General features: G+C 35.4%; 1 protein-coding gene across 2 annotated transcripts in view; it reads left to right on the plus strand.

The window, feature by feature from the left end:
- LOC136026680 (centromere protein F-like) overlaps positions 1-27166 on the plus strand; it is a 111011-nt gene extending 83845 nt beyond the window's left edge. For both annotated transcript variants that reach the window (XM_065703421.1, XM_065703422.1), the window contains exons 6-8: positions 17382-17420; positions 21283-22046; positions 25383-27166. In XM_065703421.1, the coding sequence (XP_065559493.1) occupies positions 17382-17420; positions 21283-22046; positions 25383-27104 (2525 nt within the window). In that variant the 3' untranslated portion in view covers positions 27105-27166. The remainder of the gene's footprint in view (positions 1-17381; positions 17421-21282; positions 22047-25382) is intronic.
- The last annotated feature ends 530 nt before the right edge of the window (positions 27167-27696 follow it).

Genomic DNA, 27696 nt, shown 5'->3' on the forward strand with positions numbered 1-27696 from the left:
TTTCTGTTCATTTTAAGTATTAATGCTACTCCTTATTTTTAGTTAAAAAAAAATGTTTTATAGTTAATTTTTGATTGTTTTTTAGTTATTTTGTTTATAGATTAGATTAACAATTTTTGGGGGTATACAATTCTGGAAAAATACCGAAAGAACTATCAATCCATATTAATAATGGCAATGCTGATTTTTATTCCTAAAGGTATGGGGCCCTTACAATTGTCATTTGAACGGATGCTGATCAAGACAAAATAGTGCTAAGTTTAAAAAGAAGGCCGTTATTATTTTTTTTTCGAAATTGTGTAAAAAACTTCTAGAGTGCATCAGCCTTACTCCTGAATATGAAAATCATATCCTGTTTCAAAAGATTATGTTTTAAGATAATTATTCAGAACAAAACGTAAAATCGCGAAGAAGAGAGAAAACGAGGACAATAACAGCCAGTGAAAAAAATCATTCAAATATTTCGGTCAAAACGTCCGCTTGACCGTCGTCAGTGCAGAATAAAACTGATACAAAAAAAAACTTTAAAACAAAATACAAAACTAAAATAAGACGACTCTTTCAGAGTAACGGTGTAAGGATAACTAGATGAAAATACAAGAATAGATGGCATTTCACAATTTCATCTTGCGTAAACCACTCTTAAAAGCTAATCCGTCCGGGTAGGGTGTTATCAGACATTGTATTTGATAATAAAACATAATTTGTAAAAACGATCTAATTTAATGATTTCATCATGAATGGGACTTTCTCCAGTGTCTAAATTGAGGGCAACCTTTAGGTGAAGGTGCTTCTTTATTTCAACTGCTTCACTAAAAACTTGCACGTGACCTTTAATAAGGGTAATAATGGAGGTATTATCAAATCAAATAATATGATTTGGGTTGTCATAAACATACTGAGCTAAGGCGGAAGCAAGAGTCCCAGGCCTTTGGCGTAACCCCATGGCTTGGCTGATTGAGGACCTTTGTTAGGATACCTCTCCCCTAATTGCTGTTTGGTTCTACCAACATAAAAACAGCCACAAGTACAGGGAATTCTATAAACATCACTACCCAGAACGGGGCTAGTTTCATCTTTGCTGCTGTGGAAAAAACGGCAAATATAGCAATTAAATATAGCAATATAGCAATGATATACATTCTCTGATAATACCCTACCTGGAAAGCGATTAGCTTTTAAGTGTGCTCTGCGTAAGATGAAATTGTGAAGTGCCATTTAGTCTTGTGTTTTTATCCAGTTACCCTTTCACCGTTACTCTGAGAGGGTCATTTAATTTTAGTTTTGCATTTTGTTTTAAGGTTGTTTTTTTTATCAGTCTTATTCTGCACTGAGGACGGTCAAGCGGACGTTCTGACCAAAATATTTGAATAATTTTTCAGTTTCCGTTATTGTCCTCGTTTTCTCTCTTCTTCGCGATTTTATGTTTTGTTATGGTCAGCCAGTGTGGTCTCAGAAATTATTTATATCTAAAAGGCTGTTAATAGCGCAGTATGTTTTTTTTTTAGAAAAAAAAGGTGTAAAATATAGGAGTAACAAAAAATTATTTTTTCCTACCTATTTTCTGGGTGGGGGTCTACGATCGTTTTAACTGTTCTTTAAAAATGAGATTTCGTTTAAAGTTTAATTTTAACAGTACTAAAGACTTTGTGCGTGAATATTTTGACTCTCTATTTTCAAATTATATTTATATATATATATATATATATAGTAAGTTTAAATATATATAGTAAGTTTAAGCAACTCTGAGAGGTTTCATTTTTCATTTGTTTTAACTAGATAATATTTTCACCTTAGACATATAGGCTAGGCTAGTAAATTCGAACTGTAGTTACTCAATACTTAGTCTTTGCTGCGAATAGGTATTTGTTTTCGATTATCTTGGTTAGCTATTTTATAAAGTTTTTGTAATACTATAACAATTTAATTTTATTTAAACTCCAACTCCTTCACCACTTATTACCTTGGTTAATAATTGTGCTTATTCAAACTCATTTTATAACTTACTTCTAATTGCTTCTTCTAGTTCCTCTTTAGTCAGCCATTGCTTACTTTTAATGAAATGTTGTAGGCTGATTTCAAAACATAAGCTGGGGACAAAACTTAAGTTTCATTAAAGAAACCTGTGTTCTTGAGTTTCATCTTCAATAATTGTCTTCAGCCACGGAATTTTTATTAAGAGTTATATAACTATTAATAATGTAAAGGAAATAGGCGTTGAACTCTATCAGACCATGTTTTCTGTGATATTCTTTTCTTGCGTAAGATCGCTTCAATAATAATAAACGAAATTAAAGTTTAAAGCGGGGACTGAAAATAAGTTTACTTGGAAAAATTATCAATATTGGTAGGCAAAACGGTTTTGAATTGAAATAAGGCTAAATAATAAAGAAATGTTGCAATCTGTTATGCTTCTTTATTTAGTTTCTTACTAACCTTTGTAATAACAAGATTTGTGGTGCGTTGAATTACTTAATAATTAGTTATGAGGGTGAGCCTATGTGACACCTAAGAATTCTCCAGAGACACCGTTATTTCTTATTATGTTCTAAGGGGATCCTGAGATGGTTGCAACACCCTTTCTGCCCCCAGGTACCCCTTGTACAATCTCACATGGCATCAGATCAACTAATAAGATGGAAGCTTTCATCAAGACGGTCGGATGTCCAAAGAATGCATTCTTCGGGGCTTAAGTGCGTCTCCAAAGTGCGTTAAGTGTGTCTCCAAAGGTTAAGGGCTCAAATTTTTACAAACAGCCCTATGAAAGCATAATTTCTATAAATGAACTTAAATATTGTAGACGTGTTACAATTTGTTGAAATTAAAGTCAGCCATAGGATTTCAGGCTGTATTATTGGAGATCCTAAAGTGAAGCTCTTGGGCATTTGCCCCCATCTACAAATCCCCCTCCATTTCCCGAAAAAGTTTCGGTCTGTATGATTCTCAAACTAATTTTCAATGTGCATGATCGAAAAACCAAAAGGACATGTTAACCTGATATTCAGTGGAAATAACACTTTAGTTTCGGGGGAGGGATATTTGGGGGGTAGAAATGCTTCACATGTTTATCGTATTTTATGTTTGTTTTAAGTTTTGCTTCCCTGTTTGTTGTAGCTTCTGCTCGTTTTAGGCTGGACGCCTTGTTTAAGACCAAATAAACACTTCGACTATAAAGCCAGAATCCAAGAAATTAATATATTGGCTTATCTATATTTACCGATATTATACCAACAGTCCTGAGATTAGAATTGGTTTGACTCTGCTGGGCTGACGAGAACCTGGTGGGCCTGAGAGAGATTTAGAATGTGTTGACTCGTATCTTAGGGGGTAGAGGTTTTTCAGATCTTGTAAGCAATTGGAGGTTATGAGCATCGATGTTGTGTTCTTTTTATCATCCTCTTGACATGACACTTTCAAGGAATCTTCATCTGTCATTTGATGCCTTAAAAAGAACTCACTTTTATTCTTTAATAAATTTATGCCGTATCCTAAAATAGTTTGTATTTGACTAAAATTTCCATGTTCTCTTTCCCTTTTCTAAGGTTTGATAAACTAAAAAGAAAGTTTTTCTGTCGAACGTGAAGACTAAATGTAGTGAAAACTTTAACAAATTTATAATTGGAAAACTTGGCCTTAAAAGGTCAAATTGCCCTTTTGGTCGTAATCATGTGTACTTGAGCAAGAAGTTCGATAGTTCCTATAATTTGCTGATAAATTCCTACCGACAGATTTTTTTTTTTTTTTTTTTTATCGGATGAAATTTCGAGTTCTTCGAGCACGGCAACCTGCAACCAGAGGAGAATATAACTGATGGCCTGTGGAAAATCAGGTCCCTAATAGATGTTATTCGCCAAAATTGCTTAACCACGAACCGGGACAGTGCATTGGGATTGCTGAGCAGATGATCCCAAGATGTAATCTCACACACTACGTCTTACACCAAACAAGTCCAATGCATGGGACCAAGGCATATCATGAAGACTGAAGATATTCCTGTTGACTGGAGCAGAAGGTCTGGCTCCAGGGAAAGATCTCGTTCAATCCAGATCTGCAGTCTAAAGGCTTAGAAGCGACTGCTGTATTGCACCCCACGCAGATTGTGATAAAAGGCTCGTGCCTCTTTTTGACAGGTATTTAACTAGCATTCAGCTTCTTGAAGAGCTCTCAGTTTTAGTAGTAAATGCAATAGCAACAATCATGAAGAATCGACTAGAAGGCACCACAGAGAAAAGTGAGAAAGAGCTAAAGCGCCTAGGGAGAGGCATATTCAGCTTCGTTTGGAAAGAAAAGGCTGCTGGCAGTTACCTAGTGGTTTGACAATAAACCAATCTCCTTTGCGTTGAGTTGCCATGCATATACCAATACCGAGATTCCAATACCGATTACAAACCGAGATTGCAAACTTAAATACCAATAACGAGGTATGACAAGTCTTTTGAGATTACATAGGTATACCTAGCTCCAACGATGGTTGCGGGTACAGTAAGTTGATGGTAAGAGTAGACTTATGTGGCAGAATGATTAGTTATTATCATTGCTGAAGCCGTGCCAGCAAATGGACAGTGCGTGTCTTGAATGATTTTATTGATCTCGCTTTGTCATATATCTGGCTTGTCTACAGAAAGGATGCTATGAAAGCTAAGGCTAGGTACGCACAGTTGATCAAATTCAGGCTCCAGGTTGCGTAATACTTGGCTTTCGAAGTTGATCGAATGTTAGAGAGCAACTTTCACAACTTTGTTGAACGAGAATGGCCTCTGATATCACGACGGAGATATAGAGAGAACTAACAAGAGGAGGAAACGCTATTTTGTCTTCACAACAACAACAAAAAAGTTTAAGCACTTGCCAAGGTTAGATGTTACCCTGTGAGATGTCGCTTATTCGATTGTGACAAAAAAAAGCAAAATTCTTCGGTGAAAAGTGCTAATTATTTTTACTAGTTACTTACTTGTGGTAGGAATCACGCGTTTTCACCCCGTCCGACATCAATTGTCTGGAATACATCTTCGGAACACGCTGAGCGGTCTTTTGCCAACTGATATGCAGATACGAGCCATTGTGTTTACCATCTATGACCAAATTTTCTGAACCCCCGATAGGTTCAAGGTCTGGCTTTGCCAATTTCCACCAGTTCCTCCTCTGTGCTCCTTAGTGTCTCTTCCAGGAGATAAGAGGCTCGGATCTAAAATTATTTAGCGTGGCAGTTGCTCTCGTGGCTTTCATAATTTATGGCCCAACCATTGAGAGTTGGTAGTGAGCACAAAATGTTTCTGTATATTGCACATTTGATGTAAATCCACTTTAGAGATGCGGTTGCGGAGTTTTATTCTAAGAATGTTTAGCAGGCAAGGTGCCTGAACACCCTCAGTGCATTCTCATGTTATAGCTTTGTCGACCATGTTTTGCATCGTTAAAGGAGAACGGTGCAGAATAGCGCAATGTACATTCACTGACTTCGTGGCGACTCCATTGCAGTTTCTGAAGGGAGACAAAGATTTTCTGTGTTTCCTTTATTGACTTTTTCGATTTGAACTTGATTGGCAGTTAGTAAGAATGGTCCTGGGTGGTTAATATCTATAATTTTCGTTTTCTTTGTCCTTATTTTCAAGCTGATTAGGCCTGTCCAGCCGACCACTCTTGTTTTGGGCTCCTCGGGGGCTGTGATGGTCTGCGTAATCGAAAGAGTTCTTTGTAGGCAAGGTGCCTGAACACCATCAATGCATTCTCGTGTTGCAGCCTTATTGACCATGTTTTGCAACTTCATTGGAGTTTCTGAAAGGAGACAGACTGTCTGTGCTTCCTGTATTGACTTTCTTGATCTGAACTTGATTGACATTTAGTAAGAATGGTTCTGCTTGGTTAATATCCATTATTTTCATTTTTTTTTTGTTCGGAATTTAAAACTGATTAGGTCTGCCCAGATCACTACTCATTTTTTGGGCTCCTTGCGATCTGAAAAGAGACTAACATATTCCGCGTGATCGAAACCAGTCAGTGAAAGACATTGTTCAATTTGATCTCCTGGATGAGAGGGCAGTGCATTTTTAAGCACTCAATTGAACAGAGTCAGGGAATGGTTGCACCCTTGCTAGTTATACCTCTGCTTCTATGTTGGTAAGGATGTCTGCAAGTGCTTCACTCTTTCCTACAAGTAAGAATCAAGCAACAACGATGGAATGTGTAGAGCTTCATTTTTTTTTTTTTATAGCGTTTCAGTTAAGTTTCATTTAATGTTGGATGTTTCTCTGTAATTTCTTTTAATTGTGTTCGTTCCAGGAGTTATTCTTTTCTTTTATTTCTGCTGCACACTAAATGCTAACCGGAGTGATCTAATTTTTGACGTTAAAAGTTCCCTGTCATCCGATAATGAATTCTGCTGTCAAGAGGCCTCACTTCAACTTCGAAGAAAGAACAAACCTGTTTCTGAAATCTGTCAAGAAAAGTTTTCATCATCGTTTTCTGACACAAAATCCCATCGTTCTTGGAAAAAGACAATTCTTAAGCGTTCTAAAGTGGTCGATAAGAGAAACGGCACTCAAATCCTCAGTTGGGATTTTGTAACGACAAAGTTGCCTTTCAATCATCCCCACGGACGCCGGCACTCTTTGAGACGCAATCAATATTTTTTTTTCGAGAAAAGAGACCAAACGAACATCATTTTCTTGGAAGTAAAGAAACTTTTTCAGATGGAAAATTACCGGTTCGCCGCGTTTTCCTTTCCCCATGACGCAGTGAAAAGGAAGTTTCTCATCGAAAAATTAATTATTTCTTTACTGGACATGCAACGGAGAATGATTGCTAAAGCGAGACCGGAGATGAACTTGGACCATCCAAGACAAAATGAACAGGATTAGGAGGTTCTCACTCTGAAATGTTTAAAAGTCAATTCATTCGTTTAATTATGCATCTGACAACCGGTTGGATGCTCTTAATCAGAAGGTGGTATCTGAAAGTGAGTAGATTTGTCTTTAACTGTAAATGTATGTAATCGAACTTCATTTTTTTCGGTTGTAAATTTTGAATCTTTTATTTATTTCTGTTTCTGGAGTTTTTGCCATTCTCTGTGCTGTTTATTGACGCATGGGACCGAGAAAACAGGTTGGAAATATTTATCGTCCACAAAAAAAAATCGTCCACAAAAGTATTCTATGAAGTTGGAATGTGGACCATCTAATGCGAAATGAATAGAAATTCGGAGATTAAACCTGTACAAAATCATCGTCACTAGCGTATTAAGCTGGTTAATTAATTAATCTTATTAATCTGGTTTAGTCCTTGAACTTTACGCTTCTGATATTTCAAACATTAGAATAGTCTAAATTTTATTTTTTTAAAATAGAAGAAAGTATGTTCTTTTTAGAACAAAGATTAAGTTTTTAAGTTTTAGTGAATTAATCTTTCTTTGATTACATCAACTATGGTTGGAGCAGTGTATGTAACATAGTAAAGAGCGAACCACATTCCATAGTAATCGAAAATAATATTTAAAAAAAATGTTTTTTACAGACACTAATATTTCCCAACTGACACTAATTTAAAATATTGTCTTTTATCCATATTCAACTGAATATCAACAAGCAAAAAAGAAAAATCAGACAGCTACACGGAACAGCTCAAAGGGTTAATCGTCTGTAAAGGAGAATTGTAGTTACTGCCTTCTGTAAAAGTATACAATGGTATGGAAAATAAAAAGGAAGAGTATATGAATTAATATGTTATGCCTCAGAACACAAGCATTCCTCTTTTCGTAGAACATAAACGTAGGGCAACCCAGGACGGATCTAGGCGATAATCTTAATCTGTCTGTAACTAATCTCCTAACTTCTGAGCATTGCTATGAACTTTTCATGCTTTTTCTAAATCGCCTTTTTTCCAGTTTACTTTTTCAGTTTGCAATAAAGGATAAAACAATTTTAAAATGATTGTATTTTCTTAAGATCCGTCTACAAGAGACAGTTTTTTTTTTTTTTTTTTTTTTTTTTTTTCAAGAGACAGTTTTGGCATCAGCATCTTGAAGTTTGGCAAAGCAATGTTACTCTGGCATTTTTGGACCTGGACCTCTCTTTCTTCTTCTATCTTTCTTTTCTTATTACATTTCATTAAGGTTTGTAAGAGACGTGGTCCCCCTGGAATGTACCTAAGACTTGGGTCTAGATTATTTCTGTTTCTTTGCAATGACATGTTTGTTTCACATCACATTTTCACATTTTCGCTTTTTCGTTTAAACCATTCTCTTACATCTTTGTTTGTCCATGTAAAATACACATTATCCTAAAACAAAAACAGTTTTAAGTGCAAAAATGAAAACATCTTCGCCTTTCTTATCGATTTATCTATTAAAGATAAATTCCTTTTTCTAACGTGTACTTTCTCCACCTTATCCCTTTCTAGAATTAAATGTGAAGTTTTTGCTTTTTACCCAGAAGAAAAGCTATTTATCGTCGTTATGAAAATTTATAATCTTTAGTTATGGAGGACTTTAGACTAAAGGGTAATTGTCCAGGGTAAGTTTTCACCCGGATTGAATTGTCTAGAGAATAAATCCTTGGGAGGAGGTATTTTTCCGCGGAGGAGTAGCCAAATTTCCTGGCATTATTTAAAAAGCTATCAGAAATCAAATAAGAAAACAAGTTATTTCATTTGAAAGTAAGGAGCAACATTAAAAATTAAAACGAACAGAAATTATTACGTATCTTATTACTCCTCCGCAACACCTCGCTCTTTATGCTAAAGTTTGAATTCTGTCCTAATCTTTTAAGAACGATTCCTGAAACACTATGTTCGTCGAATTAAAAATTAAAGTTTCTTAGTACTTCTAAAAAAAAGCTTTTTTTAGAAGTACTAAGAAACTTGAGCGTTAAGAGCGAGACGTTATGGAGGAGTAACCTACCCATTTACGTAATAATTTCTATTCGTTCTAAGTTTTAATATTGCTCCTTACTTTAAGTTTGAATTTTTTTATTTTATTTAATCTCTTTATAGCCGAGAGTACTTTATCCATTTCATATGTTGGTGACCACTTTTACAACGGAGTAAATCTTTATTAAATTGAAGTTTCCCACTGGATTTTTTGGCTTTTTTTTCGTTATCAAATCAAACAGTTCGTGGTAAGGAACTTTAGTAAGGAGCGACCCGGCTCTGTAGTAACCAAAACTCTAAAAAATCGAATTTTGATACCAATATCTACATCAAAAGAATCGCATTTTAATGCTGATTTTAAATATATAAGTTTAATCAAGTTTAGTCTTGCCCATCAAAAGTTACGAGCCTGAGAAAATTTGCGTTATTTTAGAAAATAGGGGGAAACGCCCCCTAGAAGTTTTAGAATCATAACGAAAATCACACCATCAGATTCCGCGTATCAGAGAACCCTACTGTAGAAGTTTCAAGCTCCTATCTACAAAAATGTGGAATTTTGTATTTTTTGCCAGAAGGCAGATCACGGATGCGTGTTTATTTGTTTTTTTTGTTTTTTTGTTTTTTTGTTTGTTTTTTTTTCTTTTTCCCAGGGGTGATCGTATCGACCCAGTTGTCCTAGAATGTTGCAAGAGGGCTCATTCTAACGGAAATGAAAAGTTCTAGTGCCCTTTTTAAGTGACCAAAAAAATTGGAGGGCAACTAGGCCCCCTCCCACGCTAATTATTTTACCAAAGTCAACGGATCAAAATTCTGAGATAGCCATTTTATTCAGCGTAGTCGAAAAACCTTATAACTATGTCTTTGGGGACGACTTACTTCCCCACAGTCCCCGTGGGAGGGGCAACAAGTTACAAACTTTGACCAGTGCTTACATACAGTAATGGTTATTGGGAAGTGTACAGGCGTTTTCAGGAGGATTTTTTTGGTTGGGGGAGGGGTTGAGAAGAGGGGAATATGCTGGGGGAACTTTCCATCGATAATTTGTCATGGGGGAAGAAAATCTTCATGAAGGGAGCGCAGGATTTACTAGCATTATTTAAAAAAAATAAATATGAAAAAGTTCTTTCAGCTGCAAGTAAGGAGCAGCATTAAAACTTAAACAAACAGAAATTATTACCCATTTGAGGGGCTCACCTCCTCCTAATACCTTGCTCTTTACGCTAAAGTATTTTGCGGACCTGGTCAGGATTTTAAATCCTGACCAGGTCCGATGACAATGGGGGAGTTGGAGGGGGAAACCGGAATTCTTGGAAAATGTGAAAATTGAGGTATCTTTATCTTACGAATAGGTGATCGGATCTTAATGAAACTCTATATATAGAAGGGTATTATGTCTCAGATGCTCCATTTTCAATTCGAATCCGATCGGGGGACATGGGGGTTGGAGGGGGGAAACAGAAATCTTGGAAAACACTTAGAGTGGAGAGATCGGGATGAAACTTGATGGGAAGAATAAGCACAAGCTATAGATACGTGATTGACATAATTGGAACGGATCTGTTCACTTGGGAGGAGCGGGGGGGGGTGTTGATTTGAAAAAAAATAAAAAATCGAGGAATTTTTAACTTAAGAACGGGTGACCGGATCTTAATGAAATTTGATATTTAGAAGGAACGCATGACTCAGAGCTCTTATTTCAAATACCGACCAGATCTGTTGACATTGGGGGGAGTTGGAGGGGGAAACCGGAAATCTTGGAAAACGCTTAGAGTAGAGAAATTTGGATGAAACTTGGTGGGTAGAATAAGCAAATGTCGTAGATACGTGATTGACGTAACCGTACTGGATTCACTCTCTTTGGGGGAGTTAGGGGGTAGGTTTCAGTACTTTGGCGAGTTTGGTACTTCTGGACGTGCTAGGACGATGGATATTGGTAGGCGTGTCTTGGAGCTGCAGGATTTGACTTGATAAAGTCGAATTCCCCGATTAGACCATCTGGGGGGGGGCTGAAGGGAGAGGAAAAAGTTAAAAAATGAGGTATTTATAACTTACGAGTGGGTGATGGGATCTTAATGAATTTTGATATTTAGAAGGACCTCGGGACTCAGAGCTCTTATTTTAAATCCCAACCGGTATTAAGCCTCCGATTTTCCTTTTAAATCAATCTATTGATTCTTAAAATTTTGCTAGAGCTCATACCATATGAGCTCTTGGCTCTTGGCTTGTCCGGACTGGTCACAAGTGCCATATGAGCTCTTGGCTCTTGTTTGTAATTGAATTACAAAAGATTTTATAATTTTGCCGATATTTGAAAATATCACGAGTTAGTTTATTTGAGCCAGTTTTGTAGATATATCTTACGTAATCGGCGAAGCAATTATTTTCGTTTGTCTCAAGTTTCAGCTTTGATCTTTGGGGTTTTTTTTGTTTTTCTTCTTTGCACGAAGAAAAGAAGATTTCTATTCCTATTTCTCTTAGTTGTGAAAAGTTATGTTCAGACTTGGTTATAGATTCTCCCAGTTCCTCTGGCGTAATTTTTTTCGAGGATATAAAAAAACTTAATTTCTTCGTTAGCCATGCTGTAATATCAGTAGGCTTATATTTCTATTGCAATTATTTTTCATGTTATCAAACAGTTCGTGGTAACGAACTGTAGTAAGGAGCGACCCGGCTCAATAGTAACCAAAACTCTAAAAATGGAATTTTGACACCAATAACTACATCAAAAGAAGCGCATTTAAAGGCTGATTTTAAGTATATAAGTTTCATCAAGTTTAGTCCTACCCATCTAAAGTTACGAGCCTGAGGAAATTTGCGTTATTTTAGAAAATAGGGGGAAACACCCCCTAAAAGTCATAGACTCTTAACGAAAATCAAGCTCCTATCTATAAAAATGTGGAATTTTGTATTTTTTGCCAGAAGAAAGATCACGGATACGTCTTTATTTATTCTTATTTTTTTCAGGGGTGATCGTATAGACGCTGTGGTCTTAGAATAATGGGAGAGGGTTCACTTTAATAGAAATTCAGTGTGTTCACGGATGCGTGTTTATTTGTTAGTTTTTTTTTTTTTTTTAAGGGGTGATTGTATCTATAAAAATGGAAAATGGTGAAAAATGGTGATTGTATCTATAAAAATGTGGAATTTTGTATTTTTTGCCAGAAGAAAGATCACGGATACGTCTTTATTTATTCTTTTTTTTTTCAGGGGTGATCGTATAGAACCTGTGGTCTTAGAATAATGGGAGAGGGTTCACTTTGATAGAAATTCAGCGTGTTCACGGATGCGTGTTTATTTGTTAGTTTTTTTTTTAAGGGGTGATTGTATCGACCCAGTTGTCGTAGAATGTTACGAGAGGGCTCATTCTAACGGAAATGAAAAGTTCTAGTGCCCCTTTTAAGTGACCCAAAAAATTGGAGGGCACCTAGGCCCCCTCCCACGCTAATTATTTTCCCAAAGTCAACGGATAAAAATTCTGAGATAGCCATTTTATTCAGTGTAGTCGAAAAACCTTATAACTATGTCTTTGGGGACGACTTACACCCCCACAGTCCCCATGGGAGGGGCTACAAGTTACAAACTTTGACCAGGGCTTACATATTGTAATGGTTATTGGAAAGTGTACAGGCGTTTTCATGATGATTTTTTGGTTGGGGAGGGGTTTTGAAAAGGGGGATATGCTAGGGGAACTTTCCATCGAGGAATTTGTCATGCGGGAAGAAAATTTCCATGAAGGAAGCGCAGGATTTACTAGCATTATTTAAAAAAGAACAATGAAAAAATAGATATGAAAAAGTTTTTTTTTTCAGCTGGAAGTAAGGAGCAGTTTTAAAACTTAAAACGAACAGAAATTATTACGCATATGAGGGGCTCACTTCCTCCTAATACCTCGCTCTTTTTCGCTAAAGTATTTTTAGTGATTTCAACTATTTATTCTACGGCTTTTGTGATTCAGGGGTCATTCTTAATGAATTGGGTCAAAATTTAATTTTTATTGTAAAGAGCGAGGTACTGACGAGGGGGCTAGCCCCTCATATATGTAATAAAACATGAGATTACAAAAGTTCCTTACGCAAGCTAATTTATAAGTTACGTTTGTCTTTTACTAATAAAAACATTCGTAAAAAATTAAAAATTCTAGTTGCCTTTTTAAGTAACCAAAAAATCGCAGGGCAACTAGGCTTCCTCCACCGTTCCTTTTTTTTCTCAAAATCATTCGATCAAAACTATGAGAAAGCCATTTAGCAAAAAAAATAAACTTGCAAATTTCGTGTTAATTATTCCTCTGCGGAAAGCCAAAATCAAAACATGTGTTGATTCAAAAACGTTCAGAAATTAAATAAAAAAAACAAGTTTTTGTTAGCTGAAAGTAAGGAGCGACAGAAAAACTTAAAACGAACAGAAATTACTTCGTATATGAAAGGGGCTGCTTCCTCATCAACGCCCCGCTCTTCACGCTAAAGTTTTTTACTGTTTTAAAAAGCAGAGTTGAGAGAAAGAGTCAAACTTTAGCGTAAAGAGCGGGGCGTGGATGAGTAAGTCCTTTCATATACGAAGTAATTTCTGTTCGTTTTAAGTTTTAATGTCGCTCCTTACTTTCAGCTAAAAAAAACTTTTTATTTTTTATTTAATCGAATACTAAAATGTCAACAGTGTTCAAAAAGACTAGCATGTTATTTTTATTCCAAAAAAGACTAGCCGTTTATTTATTTTTTTGGCATAGTATACGTATAAAAATTCTATTGATTTGAAATTTTTCATTATAAAAATGTACCGCTTCCTGATTTGATTGCACTTTCCCCTGTTACCCTGGCAATATTTTTCTCCGGGATTTAGAAATTTTTTTTTTTTTTTTTTTAATTAGCTATTCTTTTATGAAACATAATGTATTATCAGAATTTCACCAATATACGTAGAAAAAAGGTCGTCTATTTTGCGTTATCGCAATTTGAAATTTTAAACGGCGTTGGAAAAGACAAGCATTCTTTCGCATAATTTTCAAAAGAATGCTTGTCTTGCAAAAATAAAAATTTTGGCAATATCCCTCGCCAAAATTTCCAAAATATTTTGTCCTGAATTAGCTTTTCCTTTATGACATATGCTGTACTGTCAAAATTTCTTCATTTTTCGCAGAATAAAAGGTCACTATTTTCATTTCCAGGCTTTGAGGGAATTTATGGCCTTTAGACCTCACTATGGATTTCCCAAGTTTTCCTACCGAAATAAGTGTTTAACTGGCCTTTAAAAAGAAACTACTAGTGCCCTTTGCAATAAATTTTGTTTCTAAGTTAAGTGCCAATCCTCCCATCCCCCTTAGATATGGTCCTGCCTGAAACCTGTTTCATCTGAAATATCTATTTATGTCCAGTGATTCTTACTCTTAAAACATTTAACCTAAATAACAGGCAATTGATTCAAAACAATAAAATTGTCAATTTTTGTTCAGTTTCATTCTCTTGTTTTATAGCACTTTTCAAACAATTTTGCTTAAATTACCTATTCCTTTGTGAAGCATGCTATGCTGTCAATAATTCTCCTGTACACGCTGAATAGAAGGCCACTACACTTTTTTCTCATCATTATGAAAATTTATCACCTTTAGACCTGACTATGGATTTCCCCCAGTTCTCCTGGCGAAGCAAGTGTTTAACTGGCCATTAAAATGAAAACGTTCGTATGGTTTGCAAAGAAATCAAGTTTATGATTTGGGAAAGTACTGGGTAATTCTCTCCTCTGGGTAATCCTTCCTTCCGAGTAGTTTTCAAACCGAACAATCTTCCCCTCCTTTCTTTATATTGTTTTGCCTGAAGCCAAATTTATCTGAAAGTGTATTTTTTTTTCAATTATTCCTACTCTTAATGTATTTAACCAAAGTAATAAACAATTGAATCAAAAAGAAAATAACAGTGACAACATCAGTTTCCATTCAATTTTATTGCTCGGTCGTATCGCATTTTCAAAATCACTTTTCTTGAATTTACGAAACATTATAATGTCAATATTTCCCCACTATATACAGAACAAATGGTAATTATCCCTGTTTCTCGTCATTGCCGTCTTTATACCAGAATGGATTTTCCCCAGTTCCCTCGGCGAAACAAGTGCTCAACTCGTCGTTAAAAAGAAACTACGGTTTCCCTTTCCAAGAAGTTTCTTTTCTAATTGTATAATGCACGGGGAAATTCACTCTACTGGGTAATATCCTTAGATGGGTAATCTACCCTCCTTGCGAGATGTGACCCTGAATGAAACCTATTATATATAAAAGCGTCAATTGTTGTTCAGATATTCTTTGGCATAATACATTTGACCAAAGTAGCAAATAATTAAATGAAAACCAGTGGCCCCAATTGGGAGGGGGTGGGGGAGCAAAGGCATTTGCTTCTAGATATTCCCCCCACCTTGATACTTTTGACCTATTTTTATTTTAAGAACCTTTTGGTGGTATTTTCGCTGAAAAAAAAGATTTAAAACTACTCCCTGTAATTTGGAAAATACATTCCCCCTCCTCCCAACTATGTGTGAATAGTTTCATTGATAAAAACAATCAAAGTGTGAATTTTTGTTCAATTTTTATTCTTCTGCCACATAGTATTTAAAAAAAATTTCGAGTTTATGAAACATACTAAAATATCGATATTTCTCCATTAAGCACAGAATACAAGGTCGCTAATTCCTATTTCTTATCCTTATGGAAATTTATCGCCTTTAGACCTGACTATAGGTTTTCCCCAGTTCTCCTGGCGAAACAAGTGTTTAACTGGTCGTTAAAAAGAAACTACTGGTACGCTTTGCAAGAAATTACGTTTCTAATTTGTCATGCGATCCTGGAATTTTCCAAGAAAAACTACCAGATTTCGTGTTGTACAAATACTAACAAAATTGACTCTAAGGCAAAATTTTTCTAAGGAAGAAAATAGAGAAATCGATTTCTAAGTGATGAAGGAACGTGGTTCCATTAGAAATTTTTGACTGATGTGAAATGAACAGGAAACTGTGAAGTTTCTATATGAAAAAAATAAGTAAAATAGAAAATGTATAGCACGAAACAGTTATAAAAAGTGGACCACTTTACGTGAAGAGATAAAATCAAAAATACATTTCTCTTTTCTTTGAATGGTTTGAAGCAAAGATTCTGAGAGTCAAAGGTCTCACGCCGTTTTCTGAGGGAACTCGTCCAAAAAAAAAAAAAAAAAAAAAAAAAAAAAAAAAAAAAAAAAAAAAAAAAAAAAAAAAAAAAACGGTGAAAAATTTTGGTGAGTAAATGCAAATGTTTTGACCGAGACTTCCGTTCAACCGTGCTTAACGGAAAAAGAAGAAAGGTGTAAAATAGAATAGAATACGCAAAAGACACATGTAAAAAAAATGTAATTAATCAATTTATTACATGTAATTAAACAATTTATGCAATCCAATGATCATTGAGGAACTACTCACTCTCTTGAATAAAGTACATTCATGTGTTTATTTGTCTCCAAGAGTTCGTAAAAAGTTACTCAGTGTCTTGGCCGAGCAAAAAATGTAATTAAACGAGCCATTTCAAACATTCAAACATTTCAAACATTTCAGCGTTTTCACTCTCGAAGCGTTCTAAAAAAAAGTTTAAATAAAAATGCCCAAAAACCCTTTTTCAGGCTGAGCTTTATCTCTCACCGGTTGAATGAATTTTTGTCCTCCTGGTCCTTTGTCCAAATCCTTTGGTAATCTTTACTCAGTCTTTACCCTGTCTTCAGCTACATCTTCGGACCCTCTCAATCGCTCCGAATCCTCCTTAAATGTTTTTTGTCGTCCTGTTCTCTGTCTTCAGCCATGTCTTCTGACTATCCCAACGGCTCCGAATCTTCCATAAATGTTTGTTCTCCTGGTCTTCGTTTCCAGGGACCTACTGGTCCACAGACTAGGAAGTATCTGGTTTTCGGGGTGACTCAAAGCGTGTCGTGTATCGTATTGCAAAAACAAACTGCTCAAAGTTTGTATAACTGCGTCTTTATTACGGCCCATTTGTCTTGGGCCGAGCAAAAAATGTAATTAAACGAGCCGCCTAATCACAACCACTGTAAAAAGATGACTGATGAATAAATCTGTTTAGCGATGAATGATTAAACATTCTTCGAGAATGTAATTTATCTAAGGCCCTTAAAAGACCAAACCCTTGCTAAGGATTGAAGAATCTGAATTTTATGTAGGCCGGGATATAACGCTTGCTGGTATCCAGACGTGTAGGTGACGAGCGAACTCCTAAAGCGAACTCCTGACATGTCTTTAAGTTCACTGAGTACTCAGCCATCCAACTGATTATGTATGTGACTGGGAACTGCTCATACACGGATATCTCGTAGATGACACATGTTAAGGAGCGAAAATCTACCTTGATAGGCAAGTGAGTGCTACTAATATCTTGCAAATATACTAAAACTTATGACCTCTCAGTTGTTTTTTTTTTTACATTTTCAAAAACTAAGCTATTTTTCTTGAGCAAAAGGTTTGAATCATAATAATTATTAAACTTCTTTTTGCAGATTCCGTCGCGTCGGTTCCACTAAAGAAGAAACGAAAAAGTGAGTGAAGTTTTGTTTACAGATTAAAATGAGCAAACACGAAAGCTATCCGCTTGCGCAGTAAGAGTTTTTTTTGTAATGAAAAGTTTTTTGCCTGTCCAGGGTTTTAAGTTGTGAGTGATGGAGATTGTAATGAAAGAAATCTTAAGATTACTAGGGCTTTTTGGCTGTTCATCTGCGGCCAACCGAAAAGCAAGTCGTTCACAAATGGGGCGGGAAGAAGTTGTAAGAACGGGTAAGAGAATTTAAACTTTACGGGAGGGAGTTAAGAGTTCAGCTTTGAATAGATTGGGATGGAGGTGGCGTTATTGACCTCAGGCGGCTTAATTAAATAAGTTAATAGTAGCGGGAGTACCACTTATGATAACCTCATTACTAGTAAATGTATGTACTTATTTTTTGCGCGTCCCAAAAAAATATGTATTCAGTTTTAGATAAATTTGGTACTAAGTAGTTATTCTTGAACCGCTTATTCATCGACTGTATTACATTTTTCATCCAAGAAGGAGGTGATTTCCCTTCTTCAACTACTATAGTACTATCAGCAAAAGCCATTGCAGTATTAGCATAATGGTTCGCGCAGTTAGCAAGGGCATTTGTATAGACCAAGAAATATAAACACCTACCGAATCTTGTGGGACTCCAATATTATTAAGAGTTAGAATGCTTAATAAAATGCCCTGTAGATAAGATCTTAGTAAATCAGGACCTTTTCCATTGGCTCCATAATTATTCAACTTATCTAATAAAACATCCTGATTGGGAGGGCAAAAAGCCTACTTTATATCATAAGAATGAGTAGCATGTGAATATGTTTTCAACGATTTTTTAACATTCAGAAAATGATTTTGATTTTGGAAAAAAAGTATTAGTTTTTTGAAAATCCATCAGTTTTTTAAAAAATTATTAGAAAATGATGGATTTTGGAAAAAAAAAGTATTAGTTGTCCTAATACTCAAAAAGAGTTTATTAATTTCTCGAAGATTTTCGAAATTGGCCAATGAATTATTACCACACGTTTCTTTCCTTTTTTATAGAAAAAAAGAAGCCGAGGAGTTTTCTATTTTTCTTGTAAAGGATTATAAAATAAGAGTCCAAGTGTGAATAACGGGCACAAAGATAGCATGCAAAATATCCTATTAATTAGCATTAGATACTTCATTTTGTCCTATAATTTTCTCTCTTTAGAGGATAAACATTATTTCTGTAGTTCGGGAAAAGTAGTTGACGCAAAAAAAAAATAAAGATAAAAAAGGCTTGACAAGATCGCAGCCGGTGGGTTTCGAACTCACGAGCGCTCTTAAGCATAAGCCAAGACATACGAGGCAGCGTTTCCATAGCGTTTAATGTAGACTTTATTGTTCAAGACAGCAGCTCTATTTGTAATTTATTTGCACTGGGCTCAGTCATGCTTGTCAAAGGAGGAGTGCTGGTCTCTGGCTTTATATTTTAATTGATACATTCACTGTTATATCTATCTTTCGTTTCAAATATTGATCAGCTTATTGGTTTGTTAGTACATTTGTTTTGTCAGAATCGGGTATATTTGTCACAAGAAGAGAAAAGATGCATTTAAATTCTATTAATAAAAACCAGGTGTTTGGAGCGGGGCCTCTTCCGTCTTTGTCCTAATGGTGTTTCTAATCCTTATAAGTCTAGCCTTTTTGCGTACTTTCCTTCGCCTTTTAATTTTTTATATTTTTGTCTGCTATATGAGATAATTAAAAGTCCTTTTAAATGAGTCTGCACAAGGCATTGAGGCTTATATTGCAGATGAAAATATAGATCATTACATTAAGGAAAAACATCAAAAAAATAAATACAAGAAAAAAAATCGATTGTCATAGGTATCCTGATGCTAGAGCATGGTTGATTTAAAGAAAATAGCGCAGAGATGTAGATGGCATAGCTGTCATGAAAGACTTCGAATTCATCTTAACTTTATACATTCCTTAACTTTTGGTCTCGGGCTTACTATAGAGAAACCAGGAGAAAAAAAATCTAGTTAAAATGAATCAGAATAAATAAGCTGGCACAAGAAAAAAAATGCAACTCTCTAGATAGGAAGACTAATATGGTTCAATTAAATAAGCTATTTGAAAGAGTTGATAATATAAAAGTAAACCCTATTTAAAGTTTAAATACAGTGCCGTCTGAAGTCTTTCTTTTAAGTTTCCTTTAAGAAGACAAGCTCTAGCCTACAATAAAGGGTCAGTTGTTGGTAGTGATAGCCAACCTATACCCCTCGTTAAACGGAGCTTGTTGCAATTAATTGGGATGAATTGTTGAATACATGTAATTATTGTGCTTGATTGAACGTAGTTTGAACATCAGCATGAATTTCTTGCAACAAAAAAAGGAAAAAAAAAATCTTGCAAACCCATGGAACCTCCGAAATTTGCCAAAAATTAGCTTATGCTCATTGATAAATGTATCAATAATGTTGTATCTGTTAATGGACGAATTACAGTTTATTGAGCTCGGGTGCACTGTAAACGAGTAATTAATTGTAATAGGTTTTAATAAGTGCTTTTCAGAACAATTCGATAATTGTGAGTACTTATTGAACGACAAAATTACAATAATGAACGCGAGGCTAATTTCAGTGGCTGTGGAGAGATAAAAAAATGTATTTTTTGGGGGATAATCCTAAATAGCAGCAAATGTGCAGAAATTTTTCTCCTTTCCATATTTCCTCAAAGTAGCAGATCAATTCGGTAGCTTTTATTCGACAACTCTACTCCCCTTCAGAGTTGTGTGATTGAGCTGAAACCAATATGTCTATTAATCCTTGAGCTGGATTTCGAATTGTCAGTCTGATCGGGTTTCCCTTTTCATGTTTTTCAGAAACCCGTCTTTTTAAGGACTTATGTTTTGCTAGACCGCACTGTACGTAAGGTAAATCCAGAATTTTGCTATCTCTCTAAAAAAATTTCATAAGTCCAGAATTACTTTAATATTCCTCCCTCTTCCATGGCTCCGCTGCTTAATGTACGTTGATGTCAGGTTACATAATTGTTGTTTATGCTGGATTATATTTACCATATTGTTCGTATGCAGAGTACTGTGTTCTTGATCTTCCAAAAATATGTTGTGAATTTCTTTCTGTCGAAAGTATTTTCGTTTTGTGATGTTGGAGCTAATGTCAGCAAAGATCTTCAAATTTTAACGTAAGAAAGCATAGATCCGAAGACATTAGGCTTCACAGATCAGCCATGGAAATTGGTTTCATGGCCATTCTTTTCCTAATCTCGCATGATCGACTATGATTTTTTACCTTGTCATATCTTTCTTTAGGCTTAAAGTTGCAAGTTTGATAGTCTACCACTAGGACTAAACCAAAACACTCAAAAAAGCAAAATAATTTCGCTTAGAGAGATAATTTTCATAAAATATGATTTTCTAAGGAAAGAGGCAAGGGATCATTAGTCCTAGTTACTGTAATATCCTTTATAAAGCCTTGTGCTGTGTAAGGTTCTTTATTTTGTCTTTTAAATCATTCTCTTCATTTAGTCCTAGTGACTAAATTTTTTGACGTGCCTGTATAATGAAGTATATATTTTTGAAGAAATTTCTTAAAATTCAAGAAATCAGTAAAGCGTATCACACCTATGCTGGGGTTATTTATCTTGAGTGCATGTTTAATCTTTTATCTTTTAACTAATTAATCATTCTTCCATTTAAAACTTGCTTATATAATGAAGTATGCATTGCCTTTGACTTGCCTGTATAATGAAGTATATATTTTTGGGAAAATATCTTAAAATTCAAATAAATTAGTAAAGCGTATCATCCCTATGCTGTGGTTATTTATGTTGAGCGTATGTTTAGCGTTTAATTAATTAGTCATTCTTCATTTTAGAGAAGCAAAAAGAAACAAAGAAAAAAAAGAAGAAAGAAATTAAGGAAAAAAGACCGGCTGATAAAGAAGAAAATGATAGTAGAACTCTGATGGAGCTGCTTGAGCTTGAAATGCGCGCGAAAGCTATTAAAGCTCTTCTTGAAAATGAAACAAAAAATAAAGAAACTACCGAAACTGAAAAAAATTTGAATACGGACATCAAAACAGAAGTTCATGAAGAAGATACTGTGGATGAGGAGACAGAAGCTGGAGTAGCTGATGAAGATACTGATAGAACAATTAGTGAACTTATAGCTGATGATAAAAAGATGGATGTTGTTAGTCATGAAAGCAGTGAAGAAGAAATTGGTGAAATTAGAACAGGAGATGCTGATAAGGGAACAATAAGGTGGATATCAAAAGAAACGAAGAAAGTGAAGCAAAAGAAGAGACGGAGGGAAAAATCTGAAAAGATTGAAAAAACAAGAAGGCAGTATAGGAGAAGAGGTGCAGCACTATCTACGCCATCTTTATCATCTGAAGAAGAACGAGAGATCTCTGAAACCGATCATTCAGGCACCAAAGACCAAAAAGAAAATATTGAGTCAGAAGAAGGGGAATTTTCAAGTGATGAAAATAAGGAAAAAATTGGAAGCAAATTTGGGATGTCCGAGTGTAGAACAGTGGTAGAAGAAGTTGAATCTGAATCAGAGGAAATGATGGATGAAGATTATGATGTTCATGTCGAATCACCCTCATCAGACGAAAAGGAAAATTCAATTAAGGTAATAATAAAGTTGGAGAAAAAATTTTCCCTTGAAGATTTTTCGAAAGTTTAACAGAAAAAAATTAGTAAGAATCACGAAGGTGGAACTTTTACGTAAAGTTTGGTTAAGAGAAATTCTTCTAGAAAAAACTATTCTGTTGAGACCTGCGCAATTCAACTGTCTACTAATTCAATTCGGTATGAAACGCAATTAGAAGCAACCGTGGCTGACATAAAAAGTTTTAATTTCAATTCTAGATATTCAGTATATAACTACTACTACTATTACTAAAGCCGAGTGGTTAACACGCCAGATGTGAAATCCTTAGTCTATGAGGACAGAGGTTCGAGTCCTATTTTCGCTGGTTATTTGGTTTGGAAAAGGGGGTTGGTTCTTTAAACTCTTTTCTTTCAGTCGTTTTGTTTTACTAGTTGATTTAAATCTTAACAAACGAAAACATAAGAATTAGAATTGTTCAATAAAACTGAGTAGGCTATCCACAAGCGAATTTGCTGATCAAATTTAAACTATTTTGTCTTAATTAACATAGTTAAGCATGTTGTTATATGCTTATCATTTAAAAATGACAATAAATCCGGAGTTGTAATAGCTAAATAAGCTATCAGTCTCAAAGGCTAACCCTTTTGTTAATATTGTTATTTATTATATGAAGTGCAAATATCTATCTTAACTCTCCTAAGCACTAACACCCCCTCTCCTCCTAAAAACTATTGACCACACCACTGGATGGACGTGGTTGTGCTAGGAAACTGGGATTATATTTTAGTTAATTCCACAAAATAGTAAGGTTACAGAAGAATTTTCCTGCTTTCGGAAAAAAGCTTAAAATTATCAGTTGTTATTTTTTCTTCTCTTTCTTTAATATTGTGATTTATTTAGTTTTATTTTCATTGAACTTAACACACTTTCAATAACAGATATTTTATATAGTGCGAAAGTATAGCAAATAAATAGTTGTCCAAAAGTCACACAAGATATTCCTTTCTATAAAGAAAAAACTGTTTTGCATTTTTGCTTGTGTTTTTTTTTTTAACATTTAGAGTATAATTTCACAGAGCTGTGCGTAAAGTGGACTGCCATTTAAGCGTCTTCTATAACCCCTTAGGTAAACAGCAATTTAAAACTCAATTTGTAATTAATTTTAGGAAATGTATAGGTCAAGAGTCATTGGGAGTTTTGAAGCTTTATTGAGGCTGGTCTACGTGCGCAGCAGTGTTGGCCTTGGTGGTTTGATGGTGCATCGGGTTGATAGTAGTAGTTGTATTGGTTGTTGATATAGCCATGGTTGACGTTTGATCGATATTTACTTGCAATATACAGTAGTAATAATAGATCATTTTTTTTAAATGAAAAAGCTTGCCTTCAGTCTTCTCCAAGTAGCCATAGCCCTGTCCAGGGCTAAGGATGGGGCCTCATTTGGGTTGATGTTGCGATTGAGCAGGCGTTGGTGTATTTCATCAGCCCATCTAGTGCGTGGCCTTCCTCGAGGGTGTTTCCAGCCATTTTCCGAGGGATTGTATGCCGAGATGATCCTTGTGGGGGTACTTAGCGAGAGACAGAGTAGGTGGCCGTACCACCTTAGAGAGCGGTCTTCTACTTGGGTAGAGATGTTCGCCTGCTTGAAGGTCTTCAGGATCTCAGTATTGCGGATCTTGTCATACCATTTGAAGCCTTCGACTCGACTCAGGTGTCTAGCCTGAACAGCATCGACCCTTCTTAGCTGTGTCTGGGTTATCGGTCATGTCTCATATGCTTACAACATGATGCTTGAGACTGTGGCGTTGTAATTGGACGAAGATATTTTGTAGAATCACTATAGAAAGTAGATAAAAGGGAACGGAAATAAAAGCCAAACTAACCTGTTTTATTGTGGAAAAAGAACAGGAAATTTGTAAGCAAAAACATAATAACGCCGTGATTATTAGTCATATGGATTGGAGAATATTCTGCATTACCCTTGTTCCCAAAGTCTCAAAATTTCACTTTTTCCCTAATTATAATTATACATAATTTTCTTAAATGTTCGTATAATTTGTCTGCTTCCGAATGTTTTGACCCCCTTTCTTTAGTCTGAAAATAATTTGATGAAGACTTGTCTGGTTTAAATAGAATAAATTGATTTTTATTTTAACTTAAAAGATAGATTATTCAAAGTCATTAAATCTAACGCAAGACAAAGTAATAAATTTGGAATATTTCTATGTTTCTTCTTACAAAGATGGAGAAAAAAATAATATAGTGTATTCCTGTAGAACAAATATTTGAAATAGCATAGAATTAATGCCTGATCGACATCGATAGCTTTGAACTGTAGAAGGATTCTTTACTTATAATTGGGACAGAAAGAACTTCAGTAATGAAAATAATGAAATTTTTTCGCATTTCTCCTATCAGCGTTCTACGGTTCCCGTACAACTGAACCCTAGTTTACCTGAAGTGATTCAACTGAACCCTCGTGTAATTCACCCCCGTTTAACACAACCTCGTTTAACTAAATCCCCATTCAAGTCAACCCCCATGCAACTCAAACCCCTTAAATATAACTCTGGTTTACCTCGCCCCCATTCAACTCAATTCCCGTGCATCTTCTCACTGCTTCAAGTTTGAATTTTTTGCGTCGAATTCAGCATCATATTGCGTTCATGAGTTGGGACCGAACACGCTTAAATTTCATCGTTGTGGCAATCGGGTTGAATAGAGGGTTTGATTAAATAGGGTTAAATTGCAAGAGAGTTCAGTTAGATAAGAGTTGAAGTTCATGGAGTTGAGTTGCATTGAGGTTGAGTGAAATGAGAGTTGAATTGCTTGGGGTTCAGTTACACGCAAACCGTATTTTATTATTACATTATATCTTCTGAGGAGTAGTGGTATATTTTACCGCTGTAATTAATAACTGCATTTATTTACCACTTGTACTCTAAAATAAGCGAGTTCGAAATCTTTACAGATTACAATTAATTTTTAAATTCGACCAGTTAAAACCAGATTTAATTTTGGGGTATACTGGAACCATTTACTATTATTAAACACCTGCCAGGCCGCTTTCTCCTTCCGTCAAGAATTCCAGTTTTCACTAAAAAAATTCAACTGTGCACAAAATTGTCTTTTTTGTGTGTGTAGAATTGACAAATTTTGGCCAGGCAGTTAGCCATTGGCCAGTATTCGATTTTTCTTTTCTTTTTTTTCTTTTTTTTTACGTAATTACAGCTTCTTGAGAACACTTAGTGTTTATTCGACTATTTTTGTGTGCGCTAATAAAAATTCAAAATTTTACATGTATCATTTCCAATCAATCACGAACTTTTCTGAAAATTACCAACTTTTTTCTTTAAGGAGATGTCTGGTTCAACTGACGAGTTTAATCGTAAAGAAGCGGAAAAAACAAATGTTTTTGTTACGAGCAAAGGGGAAATCATTGGTTCGTTATCTCCTTACATTCTACAAGAAAATGGTGAATCTGTGAAATCAGAAGTAAAAATTCAACCATATATAACCAATACTAAGACTCAGCAAGCTGTGGACGAAAAGAAGTCTTCGAATGAAGATTATATTTCTGATGATAGCATTGACTCGGCCCCATCCTCTACAGGTAGTGTAGAAAACTTGGAAGGTCAAGTGGAAGAAGAAAGTATGCATCAAGATCAAGAAGCATGTAGTCAAAGAAACGAAAGTATAGATTACAAAAAGTCAAAAGATCAAAGTACAAAAGAAGATACTATGAGTAAAGGGGAACTCCAGGGTGTTGAAAACAGAGAAACATTGGATGGTATAAATACTGAAGCTCAAAATCCGAATGAAATTGTAGCTAAAGGTAACATTCGTAAAAATGAAGATGTTTTAAAAAGAGAAGAAGGTCAGTGTACACAACAAGAAGCTTCAATAGACAAAATAAATGAAAAAGAAAATGTTCTAGATGACAAAGAAGCCAATCAAGAGATTTTAGATGACCATAGAAAAGAGGAAAATAAAAATACCAAAGAGGAAAATTTAGAAAATAAAGAAATAGCTGATGAAGATAAAGACTCTGTCAATGACAAACAAGCCCAAAAAGAGAATAAAAAAGACACGAGCCGAAGTGACAAAATTTTAGAGGAGAAAGAAACAGTTGCGATAAATGAAGAGACTCTAGAGGACAAACGAGCTGACAAAGAGAGTTCGGACCATATAAAAGGGGAAAATAATAGCGCAATAAAACAGGTTTCACTGAAAGGAAAAGAAAAGGCTGAACAAAGCGCAATAACAGTATATGATAAAAATATAGAAACTGAGGACAAGAAAGACGAGACTATACTAAAAGAGGAGGAGGCCAATGAGTCTGAGGCCCCGGTTGGTGATGATGGTTTTTGGAAAGGAGATTATGATGAGATTAATATAGAAGAGGAAGTAAGAGAAGAAGATATTTTAAATGACTTTAACTTTAATACCGATTCAGTGCCAGTGGTAGTGGAATATACAGTTGAAAGACCATTAACGAAATTTACGTTTCAGAGTGCTAAAAGAACTGCTCCAACTAAAGGAGGACTTAAAAGGATTAATTTAGGTTCAAGCAGAAGCGGGTCTCTAGAGGGACCTGTAGTAAAAAAGCCACTATTTATTGAGGGTGCTAAAGAAAGCAAACGGTGTGCTGCAGAAGATGGCAGAGAAATAAAGGAAATCCCTGTAGAAACCACCCAAAAACCTGTTCCACCTCTTATCCCCAAACCTCATGTAGTCCCTAAAAGGTCGGACTCTGGTGATACAAAGGTTAAAAATTCTTCAACAGAAGAAAGTTGGAAAAGTCGTTACGTTACTAGTGACAAGGTTCAAAGAATAGTCGAAACGAGTAAAATTCTTTCGAAAGTCAGGTCTAAGATTAAAGAAAAGGCAACAAAAGAGGTGGAAAACCAAGAAAAGAACTTAGAGCAGGTTCAAGATAAAACGGTGGTCATCGGGACCCTTGAAGAATATGAAAGAATATCTGGTAAGAAAGTGGGAACAACTGCTGAAATAATTGACGATAATGAGGAAGAAGATGAAGAAGAATCTGCCCTTTGGAGTGATATTTTTGGGAAATGAAATGTTACTTTAAATGAAAAAATTTATTATTTTTAAATTATATATAATATATATAAAAATAAGTTGTTTGTTTCTGTGTCTGTCGACTGACGTCATGTTTGTGTGTCGACTGATGTCATGTTTGTCGACTGACGTCATTATAAGGATTGAGCTGTATGTCGTAATGAAGTTGTTTGTCGACTGACGAAATTACAGGTCGGGACACCGGGACACAAATGACGACCGGGACACTCAAAGAGAAATTACAGACTGGGACACCGGGACACAAATAACGACCGGGACACAGGGAATATAAATGACGACCGGGAAACAGGGACACAACTACAACGGGGACGCGGGGGGGCACAGGGGGAATATATAAATGACGACCGGGACACAGGGAATGTTCGATTAGCAATCACCATCAACAAAGCTCAAGGGCAATCATTATAATAATGAGGTATAGATCTGAATACGGATTGTTTTTCCCTTGCACAATTATATGTTGCATGTTCAAGAGTCGGTAAACCTGACAATCTATTTATATGCACAGACAATGGGACAGCGAAGAATGTTGTATATTCGCAAGTTTTACAAACATATATAAATCTAT

This window comes from Artemia franciscana, chromosome 4 (assembly GCF_032884065.1).
Source record: "Artemia franciscana chromosome 4, ASM3288406v1, whole genome shotgun sequence".
Lineage (NCBI taxonomy): Eukaryota > Metazoa > Arthropoda > Branchiopoda > Anostraca > Artemiidae > Artemia > Artemia franciscana.